Raw genomic sequence first — 19,999 nt, 5'->3', positions numbered from 1 at the left:
GATAGGCAGTCCTCAACTACCACCCTCTGATTTCTCCCACAAAGCCATGCCAATCTCTCATCCACAAAAGTGCTGGAGAACTCATCAAGTGGCAATAAAAGGCAGTCTACATTCTGGGGCTGATCCCTTCATCAAGAAGATGGAAAATCAAGGGGAACAACAGAATAAAAATGTGGGGTGGGGCAGGGGGAAGACTAAGGAGAGGAGGTGGCAGATGAAGGGGAGGTGCACAGGCTAACAGGTGGGAAAGGGTGGGGAGCAGGAAGAAAGAGTCAGAAGGGTAGTGAAAGACAGAAACTAACAATTGGGTTAACAGACATGGATGGTGTTTCGTTGGAGAATGCGGAGATGGAATATAAGATGTTGGGCTACAATTTTCAGGTGGAATAAAAGGTGTTGGGCTGCAATTTGCAAATGAATATAAGGTGTTGGGCTCCAATTTTCAGGTGGAATATAAGGTGCTGTACTCCAATTTACATGTGGAATATAAGGTGTTGGGCTGCAATTTAATGTGGAATATAAGGTTTTGGGCTCCAATTTAATGTGGAATATAAAGTGTTGTGCTCCAATTTGCAGGTGGAATATAAGGTGTTGGGCTGCAATTTGCAGGTTGAATATAAGGTGTTGGGCTCCAATTTACAGGTGGAATATAAGGTGTGTGCTCCACTTTACAGGTGGAATATAAGGTGTTGGGCTCCAATTTGCGAGTGAAATATAAGATGTTGGGCTCCAATTTTCAGGTGGAATATAAGGTGCTGTGCTCCAATTTACATGTGGAATAAAAGGTGTTGGGCTGCAATTTGCAGACTGAATATAAGGTGTTGGGCTCCAATTTAATGTGGAATATAAGGTTTTGGGCTCCAATTTAATGTGGAATATAAAGTGTTGTGATCCAATTTGCAGGTGGAATATAAGGTGTTGGGCTGCAATTTGCAGGTTGAATATAAGGTGTTGGGCTCCAATTTGCGGGTGGAATATAAGGTGTTGGGCTCCAGTTTGCGGGTGAAACATAAGGTGTGTGCTCCAATTTGCGGGTGGAATATAAGGTGCTGTGCTCCAATTTGCGGGTGGAATATAAGGTGTTGGGCTCCAATTTGCGGGTGGAATATAAGGTGTTGGGCTCCAGTTTGCGGTTGAAATATAAGATGTTGTGCTCCAATTTACGGGTGGAATATAAGGTGTTGGGCTCCAGTTTGCGGATGAAATATAAGGTGTTGTGCTCCACTTTACATGTGGAATATAAGGTGTTGGGCTCCATTTTACAGGTGGAATATAAGATGTTGGGTTCCAATTTGCAGGTAGAATATAAGGTGTTTTGCTCTATTTGTGGGTGTCCTGGAATTGGAGTGCATCAGTCTACCTCTCTCACACCATCACTGACCTCCACTTCTGGTCGTCACCCTCCCACAGCCTCAAACCTCACTGTCTCCCAACCCTGAACTGCCTAGTTGTAACTCCTACCCAAGTTCAACAAATCCGATTGTTTCCGTGTGCTCCTGCCCCACTGAACTGGTATCATCTTACCTCGACTCCATTTGCCTCCCCTGGTTCAGGATCTCCTTACCTTCATCTGCTATACCTCACATACCCTCCATCACTTCAACATCTTATACTCCATCCTCCATGAAGAAGGTCTCAAGGCTCTCAGTTTCTTCATCAATAGCACACCCAACGGGCATGGTTAGCGCAACGCTGTTACAGCATCAGCGATTGGGACCAGGGTTTGCATCCCACGCTGTCTGTTAAGAGTTTGTACATGTCTCCCTGTGTCTGCGTGGGTTTCCCCCAGGGGCTCCAGTTTCCTCCCACCATTAGAAACATACTGGGGATTGTAGGTTAATTGGGTGGCATGGACTCATGGGCCAAAATGGCCTGTTACCATGCTTTAAGTCTAAGATTTAGAAAAATTAAATCAACCAGTTACTGTCCATCACTACCCTCCTCTGCCTGCCAGAACTTGTCCTCACTCTCAATAACTTCTCCTTTGGCTCATCCAACTTTCTCCAGGTTAAATGGGGTACCTGCATGGGCCCCAGATTCCTGCCTTTTGTTGGTCATGTGGTGCAGTCTATTCTAGAAGCTCAACTTTATCTCCGCTCCACTGATGACTACACTGGCATTGCCTCCTGCACCCATGATAAACTCATCGACCTTGCTGTTAACTTTCACGGACCTCAAATTCACTTGGTCCATCGCTGGCAATACTCCCCTTACCCAATCTCTCTGCCTCCATCTCAGGAGACGAACTACCTAGACATCTCCCATAAACCTCGTAGCTCCCACATTTACCCCAACTACACCTCTTCACTCTGTGTCCCCCTCTCAGTTCCTTTCTCTCAGTTCCTCCATCTTTGCTGCATCTGGCTCCCAGGATAAGCTCTTCTATTCCAGGCCATGAAATATCCTTCTTCAGAAAACATTGCTTCCTCTCTTCTGCCATTTACACCCCTTGTCCTCATCTTCCCTTCCCACCTATATCTGCATCTTGCAGGGATAGTCTCTCTGAGACTTCCTTGTCCCCTCTTCCCTCCCCGCCCAACCTTCCTGCTGTCACTGTAGGAAGGGCAGAGCCTTGTCCCCACATTTTCCCCCAGGACCACAAACAGATCTTCCAGGTGAGGCAGATCTTTACCTGCCCATCGTCTGACCTGACCTACTGCATTTGGTATACCCAGTGTGGCCTCCTCTACATGGGTAAGACCAAACAACTACTCTTTAAACATTAGCTTCCACAGGGACATCCCAGAGGCCAACCATTTTAATTCCCACACCATGGCCTCATGCACTGCCAAACTGAGGCAACCTGCAAAATGGAGAACAACTAATATTCAGACTTGGCTCCCATCCATTTCCTGTTAGATCCCTCCACCGAGAAGCTCTCTTTCCCCATCCCTCTATCTCTTTTCCTCAGCTCTCCACCCTTTTCCCTTCCCATTCCATTCAGAGAGCTACCCCCTCTCCCCATCCTCATCATTTCTCTCCTACCCTCCCACCTGTATCCACCCATGACACTTACCTGCTAGTTTGTGCTCCTCTTCCTGCTCCTTCCTCCCTCCTCTCCTCCCCCCTCCGCCTTTATATGCCTGTTTTCCCTCATACTTTGATGAAGGGTTCAGGCCCAAAACATCGATTACCCTTTACCCTCTAGACGCCGCATGACCTGATGAGTTTCTCCAGCACGTTTGTGTGTTGCACTACGACCCCAGTATCTGCAAACTTCTGTTTAACCCATTTCAGCTTCCTCAGACATGCCACATGGACATGCCTGTCCTCGGTCTCGTCCATTGTGAACCCAAATGTAATTTTGTGGAGCTGCCTCCTGGACAGCCCCAGCGATGTGAACGTTCAATTGGTCCCTTGTGCTTGATTCTACATAATCCAGAGGAAACCCAGTTATAGGAAGAGCTAACGATCCACTCACCGCCAGGACGTGCTCCAGTAACTCCATGTAGCCAACAGTGCACTCAGTCGCAGAGTGCAAGGCCCGTTCTCGTACATCGTCACTCACCGCGGAATGGTACGCAGCTTGCTGCCCAGGGACAACATAAGGGTTAGTGCCGAGCAGCCAGGTGCAAGGCTTGAATTATGGTTAGGTGACAGGAGGTGGGCATGTACCTTGCATGCCATTAGCATGTCGACAATGGCCTTGCGGCTGAGGTTGGCCGTGGCAATGACTTCATCCTGACGGCAGGAGTTCCCCGCTGCCACAGCCTTCGCAGTGGCTGTCGTGATGCCCTTGGTCATTCGGATGAATTCCTCCGGGGTATAGGTCTTAACTGGCACCTCCTTCGATTGGAAAACCTGGAATTTCACCAGAGATGAGGGAGAGGCTATAGGTTAGATCAATGGACCAATGACAATAGGGCACTGTGTTGTCAGTGGACCAATGGTAGCAGGGCAGGTCATCAGTGGACCAATGGTAGCAGGGCAGGTCGTCAGTGGACCAAGCAGGGAAGATTAGGGGCAAACATTAACTTTAGCAGGGCCTTTGTCAAGATCCTGTAGGAAGGTCAAGGTGAGTTAGCCAATTAAATTTTAAATTGAGATATTTTAAAATTTAAATTAAAAAATGTCTTTATTTAAAATTTAAATCCAAAGATGGCTTGACTTGGATTTTTTTTTTGCCCTCCCAATGAGTGATAATTCTCCTTTACCCATAGAGAGAAAAAAAATCTTGGGGTGGGAAGAGGCAAAAACAAATGGTTCGTCACAGACTAGAAGGGCAGAGAAAGGTAACTACTCAACTGGAGGCCTGTGACCAGTGATGTGGTGCAGGGATCGATGCTGGGCCCACTTATTTGCCATCTGTACTACCAACTTTAGATGATGATGTAGTTCGCATAGTTAGCATGTGACACCAGAATTAGTGGTGTAGTGGCAGTGAAGATGGTTAACTAAGATTTCAACAGGTCTCAAGACAAAGGTAAATCTAAATAGGTCATATACATTGAATGGTAGACAATTGAGGAGTGCAGAGCAACAAAGGGATTTAGGAGTTATGGTAAATAGTACCCTCAAGGCTGATACTCAGGTAGATGGTGTGGTGAAGAAGGCATTTGGAATGTTGGCCTTCATAAATCAGAGTACTGAATTCAAGAGTTGGGATGTTATGATGGAATTGCACAAAGCATTGGTGAGGCCAAGTTTGGAGTACTGTGTGCAGTTTTGGTCACCAAATTATAGGAAAGATATAAACAAAATAGAGAGAGTGCAGAGAAGGTTCACGAGAATGTTGACAGGACGTCAGGGTTTGAGTTACAGAGAAAGGTTGAGCAGCCTGAGGCTTTTTTCTCTGGAGTGTAGAAGATTGAGGGGGGATTTGATGGAGGTGTTCAAGATTTTAAAAGGAACAAAGAGAGTCAACGTGGATAGGTTTTTTCAATTAAGAGTGGGGGCAATTCAAACCAGAGGCCATGGTTTGAGATTGCAGGGGGAAAATTATAAAGGGAACATGAGGGGAAATTTCTTCACGCAAAGGGTGGTTGGGATGTGGAATAAGCTTCCGGCAGAGGTGGTTGAAGCAAGGACATTATTTACATTTAAGGAAAGACTGGATAATTACATGGAGGGGAGAGGATTGGAGGGGTATGGACCAGGTGCTGGTCAGTGGGACTAGGAGGGTGGGGTTTTGTTCCGGCATTGACTAGTAGGGCTAAATTGGCCTCTTCTGTGCTGTATATGGTTATATGGTTGTAAGGTCAGCTTCCATGAGCTTGCAACCTGGAGGGTCTGTGACTACACAGACAGGAAGCAGGTCAAAGGTCAATCAATATCAGACCCATCCAGGTAATGACACCTTCCCATTGGTTATCCTCCTTACCTCAGGTTACATGGGCCTACCTCAGATTCAGATTTATTATCGAATACATACATGACATCATATACACCATAGAACATTTCAGCACAGAAACAGGCCTTTTCAGTCCTTCTAGTTTGTGCCGAACCATTTTTTTTTGCCTAGCCCCATCCTGAGATTTTTTTTCTTCCTGTGGGCAAAGCAGAATTACTGTTTATGGCAGGGCAAAAAAAAATCAGACTCAATGCACACATGCAAACAAATACAGAAATGTAAACAAACTGTAATGCAGAGAGAAAAAAAAATCAATAAAGTCCACAAGTCAGAGTCCTTAAATGAGTCCCTGATTGAGTTTGTCGTTGAGGAGTCTGATGGTGGAGGGGGAGCAGCTGTTCCTGAACCTGGTGGTGCGAGTCTTGTGGCCCCTACACCTCTTTCCTGATGGCAGCAGCGAGAATGGAACGTGAGCTGGGTGGTGTGGGTCTTTGATGATCGCTGCTGCTCTCTGACGGCAGCGTTCCCTCTAGATGTACTCAATATTGGATAGACTAGGTTTGTATTCTCTGGAATTTAGAAGATTGAGGGGGGATCTTATTGAAACATAACATTCTTCAGGGTTTAGCCAGACTAGACGCAAGAAGTTTGTTTCCAATGCTGGGAAAAACCAGAACCAGGGGCCATAGTTTAAGGATGAGGGGGAAGTTTTTTAGGACTGAGATGAGGAAAAACTTCTTCTCTCAGAGAGTGGTAAATGTGTGAAATTCTTTGCCACAGGAAGTAGTTGAGGCCAGTTCCCTGTCAATACAAGTGTAGGTTAGATGTGGCCCTTGTGGCCAAGGGGATTAGGGGGTATGGGGAGAAGGCAGGAACCGGGTACTGATCAGCCATGATCATAATGAATGGTGGTGTAGGGTTGAAGGGCCAAATGGCCGACTCCTGCACCTATTCTCTATGTTTCTATCTCTGCGCTGGTCCACAAGCTGGCTGCAGGGTAAGACCCCGTCCCATGGGCTAACTTTCTCCCTTTTCCCTTTGGAACCACCCCTAAGCTCCACTGCTGGCGATGTTGGAGGTCTAATTGTAAGGTGTGTGCTGGTGAAGGGTGGGGCTATTTGTGGCCTCCGCCAGGAGAGACTCACCCGTTGTAACTTGTAGGTAGGTATAGATAACCTTGTTAATCATTGTGCTGTGCCTGCTTGTTGGGGGAGGGGTGGCAGGTGCAGTTCGTGCGAGCCCTCAAAATTCTGAATGACTACATGAAGTGCTCACTAACGATCTGAGACTCCACTATTTATTAAATATATTTGTATTTGCTTGAATGTATGTGTGGCTGTGCGCTTGTATGCTTGGCATCGAGGACTGGAGAACGCTGTTTCGTCGAGTTGTAAGTAAGTCTTATGAGGCAAGGTTTGGAGCGTAGGAGGATGAGAGGTGACTTAATAGAGGTTTACAAGAGAGGGTTAGATAAGAGAGAGGCAGCACCTGTTTCCCAGGGCGGGAGTAGCAAACTATTGGAGGGAAGACATCAGTTTTTTCATGGAATGCGTTGCCTGGGGCTGGTGGTGGAGGCTGGTACAGCAGGGCCTTTTAAGAGGCTCTCAGGCACATGGGATGTAAGAAAAATAGAGGATTATGGGGCAGGGAGTGTTTAGACTTTTTGTGGTGTATATAGGTCGGCCCAGCATTGTCAGTCGAAGGGCCTGCACTGTGCTATAATGTTGAATGTATTTGTGCAATCAGATGATAAATAAACTTGAATTTGAAGTTGAAACTTGAAATAACATAGGTGTAGTTTAGCCGCTTGTATTAGGCCATTAACTAGTTTGCATGGGGACGTGTGGGTTTCCTGTTGCTTATTGGTGTCGGCTGTAAATAAAGTTCATAGTTTAGTAGAAACACGTGTCCAGAATTGTTACTCTTCGAACTCGTTCTCCCACCACACATTGGTGTCGCGAGTAGGCAGGTGGCGAAGGCTTTGGGCCTTCACTGGCCAGTGCATTGTACACTGTACAAGAAGCTGTTTCGTTTCTACAGCTAGAGGAAAGACGTCACTCAGCTTCAGAAAGGTGCAGAAAAGATTCGTAAAAATGTTACTAGGACTGAAGGATTATAAGTAGATGCTGGAGAGGGTGGGACTTTTCTCCCTGGAGTGTAGGAGGCTGAAGAGATTTATAAACCATAAAGGCACAGTCATAACTTTTTTTTTCCCAGGTAGGGAGTCTAAAACCAGATGGCATAGATTCAAGGTGAGAGGAAATAGATTTAAAAAGGTAAAAACATAACGCTGGAGAGTGAGCTGGTCAAATAGTGTACAGGTATTTCCCAACTTACAACCTACTTGACTTACATCGATCCACACGATTGAATTTTAAACATATATGAAAACATTGAAAATTTATGTGGTTTATGTTATATATGACAAAGTTTAACAGGGATACAGGGCATGTCAGAGCCAAAATGTGCATACTTACATTGTTAGTCGGCGTCCTGGCGTCCGTAGGCTGGAGGCTGCCGCCTTGGTTCCTGTGCGTATGCGTGAGTCTTTGGTTCGTGTACTAGAGTTCAGTTGGCGCATGTGCGGCGGGTTCGGTTATTGGAGTTTGGTTGGCGCATGCATGAGGGTTAAGGGTGTGATTCAGTATCATCAGGGAGCTTAACTTTCACGCATGTGCCAACTGAACTCCAATACGCGAACCCACCACACACGCGCCAACTGAACTTCAATATGCGAACCAAAGACTCACGCATATGCACAGGAATCAAGGTGGCCGTGCCCAGCCTATGGACCCCGGGACACCAACTAACAAGATAAGTGCGCACATTTTGGCTCTTACATGCCCGGTGTCCTGGTTACGGTTTGCCAAATATAACAAAAATCCGACGATGAGAAAAAGATTTAATTAAAAAGTTTGCTTTAAGACTTAGTACTCCATGCGCAGGGGCAAAATTCCGACACGTCCATTCCAAGATACGACTGATCCTTCAGTCCCAATTACGGTTGTAAGCTGGGGAGTACCTGCACTTTATGTTGCAAAGATAAAGATACATAACCAACGTTTCGGGCGTGAGCCCTTCATCAAGGTATGAGCAAAATGTGGCAGGCGTTCGAACAAAATGATGGGGGAGGGGCACAGTCCTACAGGCAGGAGGGAATGGGTGGTTGAGGGAGGGAGGGAGGGAAAACAGGGGGAGGGGGTGGCTCTGTAAATGGAGAAGGAAGGGGGTGGAGAACTGGAGGAAAGGACACAGAAGGATGAGGAACAGAGAGAGAATGGGGAGTGGTCTAGCAGAAACTGGAGAAGTCAATCTTTGGGGGGGATCAGAGGTGGAGAGGGTGAGCAAATTTAAGTTCTTGGGAATCACTATCTCGGAGGATCTATTCCGGAGCCAACACACCAATGGCATCGTGTTGAAAGCCGGTCAGTGCCTCAACATTCTCAGTTTACAGAGGGTTGGTATGACATCAGAAGCCCTGGCAAATTTCTAGAGGTGTGGTGGCCAATTGGGGACACCAATACCCCTGAGCATAAAGACCTGCAAAAGGTAGTGGACACAGCCAAGGACATCACAGGCAAAACCTTCCCCACCATCGAGAACATCTACTGGGAACGCTGCCGTCGGAGAGCACCAGCGACCATCATGGATCCACATGCTCTGTTCTGGCTGCTGCCATCAGGAAAGAGGTATCGGTGCCACAAGACTCGCACCACCAGGTTCAGGAACAGATTCTACCCCTCCACCATCAGCCTCCTCAATGACAAACTCAATCAGGGACTCATTTAAGGGCTCTTACATTGCACTTTATGCTTATTTTTATCTCTCTTTATTGCAGTCAGGTTATTTAAATTTGTTTATTTGTTTACATGTGTACGCTGTGTACAAATTTTTTTGCACTACCAATAAGGCCCACAGGGAAAAGTATTTCAAGGTTGTAAGTGATGTCATGTATGTACAGGGGAATGTAAAACAAGAGGGCCCAGGCCTAAAGTGAAAGAGAAGGAGTTTACAGGAGATCTAAGGGTTAGTTTTACAGAGCCGTGGTTACCTTGAGGGGTGGAGGGGGGAGGAGGATCTAGAGATCAGCTTTAAAGTTGGAGTGGTTACAATCTAAACTGTGCGTGTGGTTGGATGGTATGGGAGCTGTAAGTAGATCAGGGAACCATTACAAATAAATCGAGCGGGATCTCTTGCGGATCTGAGGTTTCACGTTGTGAGTCGTCACCTCACTGCCTTACCACCAGCTCCTGCCTGATGCTTTCTATCGTCCCTTCCAGTGCCCTTGTGCCACGTGTGGCCTCGTCCTCCACAGCTTTGACGGTTTTCAAAAGGGAGGTGACGTTTGTGACCATTACCTGCAAGAGAGGTGATGTTTGTCACCAGTGGCCAGTCAGCCCCTTCCCCACCCATCCTTTAGCGCACTGTTTTAAAGATTCTGTCTTTGTTCAAGAGCATAGAACAATACAGCACAGTACAGGCCCTTCGGCCCTCGAAGTTCAGCTGAGCTACACATTCCTTCCCAGTAACCATCTATTTTTCTTTCATCCATGTGTAAATCCAGTCATCCAGTCTCTTAAACACCCCCAATGTTTCAGCCTTCACCATCATTTCTGGCAAGGCATTCCATGCCCCCACAACTCACTGAGTTAAAAAAATCCCCACCCCAATGACTACCCTAAACTTTCCTCACTTCACTCTGTACAGATGTCCTCTGGCGTTTGCTGTTCCTGCCCTGGGAAACAGGCACTGGCACCTTATATATGCCTTTCATAATCTTGTAGACCTCTATCAAGTCTCCTCTCATTCTTCTACGCTCCAAAGAGAAAAGTCCCAGCTCTGCTAACTTTGCCTCAAAAGACTTATTTTCCAATCCACGCAACATCTTGGTAAATCTCCTCTGCACCCTCTCCACAGCTTACACATCCTTCCTATTATGAGGTGTCCAGAATTGAACACAATACTCCAAGTGTGGTCTCAGCAGAGATTTGTAATGTTGTAACATGGGCTCTCTACTGTTTAACTCAATCCCCCATCCCAGCATCCCGTAGGCCTTCGTAAATATCCTATCAACCTGCGCAGCAACCTTGAGGGATGTATGGATTTGGACCCCAAGGTCCTTCTGTTCATCCACACTCTTAAGTGACCGACCATTAACCCTGTACTCAACCTTCTGGTTGGTCCTTCCAAAATGCATCACCTCACACTTATCCAGATTGTAATCCATCTGCCACTTTTCTGCCCAACTCTGTATCCTGTCTATGTCCTCTTGCAACCTTTGACAACCTTCAGTTCCATCCACAACCCCTTCAAACTTTGTGTCATCCGCAAACTGACTGACCCATCCATCCACTTCTTCATTCAGGTCGTTTATAAAGATCACAGAGAGAAGGGGTCCCAGAACGACTCCCTGCGGCCCCTCCACTGGTCACCGACCTCCAGGCAGAATACCTTCCTTCCACTACTACTCTCTGCTTTCTTCCTACAAGCCAATTTTTAAAAATCACACAGCTTAGGTTCCTGAACACAGCAAAATCAGGATCTCAGATTTGACCGCTGCTTCATCAGTGTCGAGGGAGAGGGGTCCAGATTTTCACCCCTCTGCACCATTCATGATTCTTATATAAAACAGAAAATGTAATATTACATGAAATTTCCAAAAAGCAGAGAGTTGTCACTAGTATTGCCCAGGGCCCCTTACAGTAAGTAAAAAACAAGAGAATCCCTTCAGAAACAATGAGTGTCCGTCGATCCATCTTTACCACTCCCACAGTCTCACAAGATTCATCAGAAACCCGAGACCTGGATCCAAAGCTCCGGCGTCCTTCTTCCCCTCAGCACCCTCTCAAATACCCAAGATCTAGTCTTCAACAGCCACAGCCTGGTGGGAGTCATTTGACCAAGTCCCTCGCTGGCCCAATGCCGTGGTTACTGTTCTATAGGGTCCTTCCTGATCTTCCCTTTTACAATGGGGTGGTCTCCGTTTCCTGCGCTGGTCCGCTGCTCCCTCAGAGTCTGCAACTCCCTCAGAGTCTCCAAGACAGACACTGTCATCTTAGGCACCGTCTCCGAGGTTGCAGGATTTTAGATAAAAACACCGTTGGCTCCTTTAACAGATTGTTTAAAGCCTGTCTGGAGCTGTTGGCATTAAAACCGGGCAGTAGGTCCCTGGAGAGCAGCACTGTATCTCTGCTCCCTGCTCTCCTGGGTCCACACCAGTGGCAGCACCTCCATTACAGCAGCTCTGGCAACGGCCAATTTTTTTTATCCCTAAATCTCTTCATTCCAATGATGTTCAGGATTTTCCGATCGGAACAAACAGTTACCCTGCCCCGAATCAATTTCGGATCACCCCTTGACCTTCCACACTCAGTGAAGAGGCAGCATTCAGCGTAGCAATAAAGGACAACACTATTACTTTGACCTCCATGGATCTTCTCCCTGGATTAACCACCCACCCTCCAAAATGTACAGGAGGTCGGTAGGTTAACTGGGTGGCACGGGATTCATGGGCCAGAAGGACCTTCTACCTTGCTACATCATAAAATTAAAAGGGGCTCCAAGTAACCGATTCTCATCATTTAATGTCAAATTACTGAAGAAAAAAGGGTTTAAAATATAAACTCAGGGAAAGTTGCTCCTTCACGGTTGGCGTGTCAGTGGTGCAGGGGCTGGTCGCCACAACCCCCCTCCTTGTGAGCAGTTCTGGTGTACCTTTGCTGCCCCCTTCAGCTGATACATGGATGGGTCGTCGGCCGGCTTCCCAGCTGCACACTTCGTTGCGCTGATGAGGTCTGTTAGAGCTTTGGCCACATCCTTCACTGCATTAATCAGGACAACCTACAAAATACAGTCAAACCAGGAAAATCAAGAGATCGTGCAACTGGCAGAAAAGTAAACCGAGAAAAATAAATGAATTTGTAAAATATTAAAATAAATAAAAATTTCAATAAATGTTGAAATTGTAAGACATAAACCTTTGGTGAAGGTGGGAGCAAATATTCAGCCAGTGGAGGGAGAGCTTTGGTCGGGCTCTGCTTACAGCAGCTGTTTGAATAAAGTTGTGTAAAACAGCAATGGCGTCGCCCAGGATGAGGAGTTTGTCGATGCCACTCGTCGTTGGGGTGACTCTCTTAAAGTGTCTCCTTATCCCTGCTTAATATTTATCTTTATTAGCAAATTATTAAATATATTAGTTGGGGGAGCAGGGGGGAGTTAATTATCTATTATGTTATTGTTCACCTTTTGGGTGGCTCCGTGGAGGTGGGGGTGGGGGGAACCTGCAGATGCAGTGACGGTTAAATGTTTTCAAAGTATGTGACTGAAAATAAAATGAAAACATTTAAGGTTTATATGTATTAATGCAAGAAAAGTTTGTTCAGTGTAGGTAATAATAAGGCAGCACCGTTGGCGTAGAGGTTAGTGCAACGCCTTTACAGCGCCAGCGCTAAGGACCGTGGTTCGAATCCCCTGCTGTCTGTAAGGAGTTTGTACGTTCTTCGTGTTGACATGGGTTTTCTCCGGGGGATCCAGTTTGCTCCCACCGTTTGAAAAATACCGAGGATAGTATGTCAAAATTTAAATTTAAAGTAGTATTTTTTGTCTTTTAACCTGTTTATTCTTAATTCAGGTGTATAAGTTAGGCACTGTAAAATTGAGTCTCAATCAACCTGAAAACTCAATTATCCAGCATCCCCATAGGTGCTGAATATTGGGGGTTTACTGTACATTAAAACAAGATGTCCCTGTACACAACAGTCCTGCTTCAGTCCCCATGCAAAGCAAGGCTGACTGAAACTCTGGCTGCTGAGTGGAGCAGGTGCCAGGGTTACACTGTGACTGATAGTGTGAATGGCTGGAAGTATGAAAGAGGCAGGGAAAGCTAACCCAGTGAGATCTACCAGTCAGGCTCGCTTCCCACACAGTCACCTCACTGAAATCCTAGAGACACAAACTACAAGCAAGTGGCGGGACATTTAGCAGTTAGTCCGACACTATTACAATGCCGGAGACCTGGGAACAAATCCCGTGCTGTCTGTAAGGAATTTGTACATTCTCCCCATGTCTGGGTGGGTTTTCCCTGGGGGGGGGACTGGTTTCCTCCCACTCTTGAAAATGTACCAGGATTGTAGGTTAATTTGGATGTAATTGGGCGGCACAGGTTTAAATGGCTGGAATTAGCTTCTACTGTGCTGTAAATAAGTTTTTTTAAGATTGAAGTTTAAATCAAAACATCATTCAACTTCCAAGAAAGGCAGGCATGGCAGCAATGTGTTGAAGCTCTCCCCAGCACCCACTCCAATTATACAAGATCCAATTCTACTGCACCTCAAGAAAGACTTGCACTTGCTCTGCACTTTTCACAACCTCATGACACCCGATGTACTTCACATCCAATGAACATCAGGAATAGGACCAGAAGTTGGCCATCTGGCCCATCGAGCCTTCTCCACCATCGATCCGATCACGGCTAATCTGGCCAAGGACTCAGTTCCATCTATCCGCCTTGTCCCATAACCCTGAATTCCCTTTCTTTGCAAAAATCAAACTGTATTTTAAATATATTCAATGAAGAAGCCTCAGCTGTGTTCCTGGGCAGAGAATTCCACAGATTCATCACTCTCTGGGAGAAGACGACCTGCTCCTCGAATTTTGAGGTCCTGTTCCCTAACTCTCATACCTGTAAGGACCATTTGTCTAAGGTGATGTTGCAGAACAAGACCCCATCATAAACCATTAGAAATCACAGGAGGGTGATCCAAAGTCATAACAATGATCTCAGAGTGATTTCCGTGGCTTTCATAGAGTTGTTAATCTGATCGCTTAGAAATGCACAGGATGCAATTTTCCTGAACTTTGTCAACCGATACACTACTAGAGGAACTTGAATCTCTCAAGATCCCAAGGAACAAGACTCAATCACATTCTGAAATGTATCAGTTGTTCTGTGTTTTTGGGTTCTGCTCTGCATGCGTCCATTGAGGGGGTGGCAAGTGGCACAATTAAACAGCGCCCTGACTACGGGCTCTGTCTGTATGGAGTTTCCTCCTGGTACACGGGTTTCTTCCCACATCCCAAAGGCTGGTGGGTGAACTGGATGCTGTTCATGGTTCCCTGCTATGTGGGTGAGTAGAATCTGGGTGGGGAGAAAAAGGGGTGGGGTTGAGGCAGGATTCGTGCAGGAAGATTGTCGGCTCGTGGAAGAAAAAGATGGGGTGGGGGAACCTCATCGAGGCATTTCGATCGCTGAAAAGCCTCGATGAGGCTGAACTTTTCCCCAGTCCTGACCCGACCTCCGAAGCGTTTCCTGAATTCTCTGTCACTTTATCAGTTGAAGAAAAGGGGTTCAGGTTGTGAAAAGCAAGGGGTGAATGTTTGGTATTTTAGTGGAGCTCCAGCACATTCCAGAGGAGGGGACCTCCCTCCACCAAGTCAGCGGTCTGTCACCGTGGAGCTGTTCTTTACCTGTGTCTCTGGGTCATTGGAGCCCAGGCTGGCAGCTCCTTGCTTCACCACTTCGGCCAGCTGAGTGATGGTGCAGACAGATGACTGGGCTGCCTGAGCCAACTTGTCCTGGCTCGAGGCTGCCCCAGACACCAGGAACTTGGTGTCTTCAACCAGGGCCTTGGCAGTTTTCAGGATGTTCTCCCTGGGCGAGGGGGGACAGGGAAAGCGTGGCAGTGAGAAACAACAAATCAAATTCAGGTCCCAACCCTTACCCTTCTCCACCCCCACCCCTAAACACCTTCGAATCCAACCCCCCAACCCTCTAACACCTCCACACCCTCCACCCCATTACTAAAGGAAGCAACGTGGGTGAAGCTTCCAGCCCCCTCTAGGTCACTGACTGAAGTCTCCTGAACTACTTGCATGAAGAACTCTGAATGGATAAGCGTTAGGCTGAAATGTTTGAAGTGAAGGCAGGCACTTTACCCCATGGCAAGTTCCTCTGTCTACACAGAGGAACGAGGATGAATGGACAGCCTTTGTCCAAGGACTAGAGGGCACAGGGCTAAGATGAGAGGGGGAGAGCTTGAAGGGGATCTGAGGGGTCCCTTTTTCACACACACGCAGGGTGTGTGGAATGAGCAGCTGGAGGAAGGTCTTCACACAGGTACAGGTGAACCCCCGTATGCAGCCCCTAAGGGGATTGGTAGACGCCAGATAATTGAAATTTCCGGTTGATTGAGGTCATGTGTTGCGTGGATTGGCGAACTAATGACAAAACATGCCAATTTTAAACCCGTATTGTTTTACTTATTTATTTTCTACTTTTTTTTAACCAGTTGCTTGAATTCAGGACAACAGGTTTTACAGTAGGTGGATGGAAAGGAGCAGATGGACTCCTGACAAATGCCGGCTGGTGGGCAGCTGGTCGGAATGGACAAGGTGGCCGTAGAACATGTTGGTGCTGCATACTGGGGTGGAGGTAATGGGGCTGGAGACAAAGGTGTTTTGGGGCAGAAGGAATGGGATGGAGATGTTTGGGGGGGTGCAGGGTAGGGAAGTGTTTCTGGGTGGGGGAAAAGCTATTTAGCGGATGGAAGGTGGGAAGGTGTTTGGAGGGGTGGAGGTGTTTAAGAGGTGGGTGTTTGGGAAAGAAGGAGGGGTTTGTGGATAGAATCAGAGATGTTTGGGTGTAGAGTGGATGGGGGTTGGAGGGGTTTAGCGGTTCAGGGGGTGGAGATGTTTGGGGGTGTGTGACAGGGTTGGGGGGGGGAGGAGGAACCTGGCCAGAGGAGGAGGGGAGAGGAAGTGTAAGAGGGAGGAGAGTGGACGCGTTTGTGGGGTGGGGATGTTTGTGGTGTGGGGGGGAGGGGTTGAGAACAAATGCTTTGATTCCCCCCCCACCCCCAAATTCCAGGTCGATCAGAGTCGAACTGGTTGGTGGGGAAGGCGAGAGACGTAATCCCCGGCATTTCAGAGGAGAACCTGACCTTGGCCTCCCATCCAAAGACTTCCTCTAGGTGTGTCCTAGGGTGCTCACGGACCTGCCTCGACCTCCTGTATGTCCTCCCCTGCACTGCCCTGAGCCACCGTAACCTCAAACCCTCCAGTGTCCCACCTGTCCCCAGCTCAAAGCCCTTTGCCAAATTCGATCTGACCAATCTTTAGGCAGTTCCCTCAACTCCTGCAACCGAACATCCCTCTGTGACACTGTTTGTCCCTCAGATGGACAGCACAGTAAGGGCTCGGCAAGGCAGCTGCTTCAACCGAAGATCCACCCACCTGTGGTCGGCAAACGACTCCTCGTTTTCGGCATTGAGGGTGCCAGCCGTGGCAAACATGATCGTAGTGTCCAGATCGGCAATGATGCCAGACACAGCGCTGGCAGCGGTGATACAAGCCTGGGTTCCTCTGTTGCCTGCCTGAAGGGCAGACAGAACCAAGGAGACCTGGACAAGAAACAGTAAACAATGGTTTCAGCCTGTCAAATGTGATCAGGTGTCTGAGGAGATTCGGCATGTCACCAAAAACTCTTGAAAACCACTACAGGTGGACCGTGGAGAGCATTCTGGATGGTTGCATCACTGTCTAGTATAGAGGTGCCAACTCTCAGGACAAGAATAATCTACAGAGGGTGTTAACTCGACCTGCGACATCACAGGCACCAGACTTCACCCCATTGAGGACATCTACATGAGGTGGTGTCATAAAAAATCAGCCCCTATCTTCAAAGACCCACCCCTACCCCCCCAGGCCATGCCCTCTTCACTCTGCTACCCTCGGGGAAATGGTACAGGAGCCTAAAGACGAGCACTCAGCGGCACAAGGACGGCTTCTACCCCTCCACCATCAGATTCCTGAATGATCAATGAACCAAAGATACGGTCTTACTCTTATTGACAGTAATGTTGTAAAATGGTTATAACATGAATGTTTGCACCGTGATGCCACTGCAAAACACTGAATTTCTTGACTTGAGTCAGACACCTTCTTTGTCTCGCTGTGACACAATACAGATGACAAACAACAATGGTTCCAACTCTGATCCGTGAGGCACATCACTAGTCACAGGCCTCCAGTCTGAGAAACAATCATCCACCACTAATCTCTGGCTTCCCCCTGTGCAGCTAACGTCAAGTCTAGTTCACTACCTCACCATGAATACCGTGCATCTGAACCTCCTGGTGAACCTTCCATGTGGGACCTTGTTAAAGGTCTTACTAAAATCTACATAGACAACCTCCACAGCATTTCCCGGGAATGTCCTTGAAAAACTCACCTTTTCTGTCACTGCACGGGCACACTCGATGAGCTCTCTCTTGGTGAAACTGTCGGTGGGGCTGATCTGAACGGCCCCAGCCTTCTGCACAAGGTATATGCAGCCATGCCCCAGATCCTGAACCCGGGTTTTGATCTGGAATCCAATCTGTAGATGAAATGGGAGCAGTCATTAGTGAAAGTGTTGGCCACTCGGGAATACACGAGCCACTCTGTGTTCCCTTGAAGCTGAAGGTTGGTGCGCCAAGGGAAGAGCGGTTAGCTTGGAGCTCAGTGCACCAAATCAGGGAATGCAGTGAAAAACACTGCATGCATTCTAATGCTCACAGAACAATGCAACCTTGGTCAAAGTTTTCCACAGAGCTATCTGCTGCATGGACAGCAGGAAGGCAAATGTGGAAAGATGAACCAATAATCCCCCTCGGAGCCAGCAGCAGTGATGAGGTGCTGCAGGATTGTCAGAAAAATCCAAGTGGAGGGAACGAAACCAAGAAAGAACATCAGGTTACCGTCACTAAAGGAGATTGGTGAACATGATAACTACATTTTATAAAACCTCTCTTATTATGGAGGCTGGTTCTTTATTTTAGATTTACTGATTAGATGATTAGGATTCAAAATAATGTCCCTGGATGCAGGGACAAGGCTCTGGACTTTACCATCAAACATCCAGGAAGACGATCTGAATATTGCACAGGTCAGTCCCCACACACCTGATCAAGGTCACCAGGTACATCAATCCTCCCACACTCCTCCTGTAATTTTTCTTTCTTAGAAATTCCAACTCCGACCTGCAGGACTGGGTCAGAACAGACCAGGACAGGCTGTTCTGGGTCAGACCAGACTCCAGGCCAGGTCAGTCTATACTGGCTAGGTCAGGTCATCCTGCTCTAGGTCAGGCCAGATTCCAGACTGGGTCAGCGTGTACTGTGTCAGCCCGTATTTTGTTTGGATCAGGTCAGCCTGTACTGAGTCAGACTAGACACCAGAGTGGGTCAGTCCATACTGGGTCAGACCGGGTCAGCCCAGACTGGGTCAGACCATATTCCATGAACCCGACAGTCCAGTGAGACCACACCTGTCCCTGGAAACATGAAGGACAGTTCTCGAGTGTGTCCCTGTGAGGATTGTGACCAGGAGGTGTATCTCGGGGTTCATCGTGAACCCCTTCACTGCCACGTTGCTGGCTTGTCCTACAGTCGAGCAACAGCTTACCTCTTCGTTGTCAGTTGTGGCTGTGGCAAGTCGCCCTTGGTGAGCCAAGTGGCTGTAGTCAGTGGTCACCTGGGAGGCCAGGCCACCTAGTTCCTCAGGACCTGTCACTGACTTGGATATCTGTGGAGGCAGAAATGTCAAAGGAAACAGTCAGATGGGATTTCCAAACAAAGCTGGCGTGGTCAACCTGGGAAGGAGGCAGACAGGAGGTTGCATTGTCCAGATTTTCCAATCCATGTGAAGCTACGTGGCGATTTGAGTGATAATCTGATCAGATTCCCACTAATAGCTGGGCGTACTTAGATACATGGCTGAAGATTGGAGTGGAGTAAGTGGAGTGCAGTGGTGTGGACCTGGCTCACAATTTCGGTGCCTTTGTTTCAATTCTGTGCAGTATGCACATTCAACCTGCACCCACGCTGGTCTTCCCCAGCTTCTCCCGCATTCCAAGAATGTGTTGCTTTGCCAGTTAAATAGCCCGAGGTGTCGGTGGGAGGCAGAGTCCGAGAAAGGTGATTGCCACATGGTGAGAACAGATTTCAGTAAAACGTAGTGGGAGAATGGGAATGGCTGAGAGCAGGCCACACTAAGGCCGAAAGGTAACATGCGCCGTCGGTTCACCGAGTGTGTGTGCATGTGCCATATCTCTGTTCACATGAATTTCTAATCGTCAGTGCACGTCTGCCTTTGGCTTTTGTCTGTGTGCTGTATGCACAGGTGGTGGTTTGGGTCACTGAACTACAGGAAAGATATCAATAAGATAGAAAGAGTGCAGAGAAGACTTACTAGGATGTTGCCCGGACTTCAGGGACTGAGTTACAGGGAAAAGTTAAACAGGTTATTCCCTAGAGTGTAGAAGAATGAGGGGAGATTTGATAGAGGTATTTAAAATTATGAGGGGGTGGACAGAGTAAATGCAAATAGGCTTTTTCCACTGAGGGCAGGTGAGGTCAAACCAGAGGACATGGGTTAAGGATGAAAGGGGAAAAGTTTAGGGGGAACATTAGGAGGAACCTCTTCACAAAGAGACTAGTGGGAGTGTGGAACGAGCTGCCAGCTGAGGTGGTGAATGCAGGCTCAATCTTAACACTTAAGAATAATTTGGACATGTATGTGGTTGGGAGAGGTATGGAAAGATATGGACTGGGTGCAGGTCAGTGGGAAGGCAGAATAATAGTTCGGCGCAGACTCAGTGGGCCAAAGGGCCTATTTCTGTGATGTCCTGTCGGTGCCTGCAATACTGTGCTCAGCACCACAGAAATCCCCTGC

The 19,999-nt window shown here is 47.6% G+C and overlaps 1 protein-coding gene across 3 annotated transcripts in view; it reads right to left on the bottom strand.

The window, feature by feature from the left end:
- The window catches only part of LOC138745673 (talin-2), a 337,585-nt gene that overhangs the window by 31,798 nt on the left and 285,788 nt on the right, over positions 1 to 19,999 (bottom strand). For all 3 annotated transcript variants that reach the window (XM_069902933.1, XM_069902934.1, XM_069902935.1), the window contains 8 exons: positions 18,731 to 18,850; positions 17,517 to 17,663; positions 16,520 to 16,686; positions 14,756 to 14,939; positions 12,005 to 12,130; positions 9,532 to 9,648; positions 3,616 to 3,801; positions 3,422 to 3,529 (listed from right to left, as the gene is read on the bottom strand). In XM_069902933.1, coding sequence (XP_069759034.1) covers positions 3,422 to 3,529; positions 3,616 to 3,801; positions 9,532 to 9,648; positions 12,005 to 12,130; positions 14,756 to 14,939; positions 16,520 to 16,686; positions 17,517 to 17,663; positions 18,731 to 18,850 — 1,155 coding nt within the window. The remainder of the gene's footprint in view (positions 1 to 3,421; positions 3,530 to 3,615; positions 3,802 to 9,531; positions 9,649 to 12,004; positions 12,131 to 14,755; positions 14,940 to 16,519; positions 16,687 to 17,516; positions 17,664 to 18,730; positions 18,851 to 19,999) is intronic.

The sequence above is a fragment of the Narcine bancroftii genome, chromosome 11 (genome assembly GCF_036971445.1).
Source record: "Narcine bancroftii isolate sNarBan1 chromosome 11, sNarBan1.hap1, whole genome shotgun sequence".
In the NCBI taxonomy this organism is placed as follows: domain Eukaryota; kingdom Metazoa; phylum Chordata; class Chondrichthyes; order Torpediniformes; family Narcinidae; genus Narcine; species Narcine bancroftii.
Note: the sequence above shows the minus strand (reverse complement) of the source record. Positions and strands in the feature narration are given on the sequence as shown.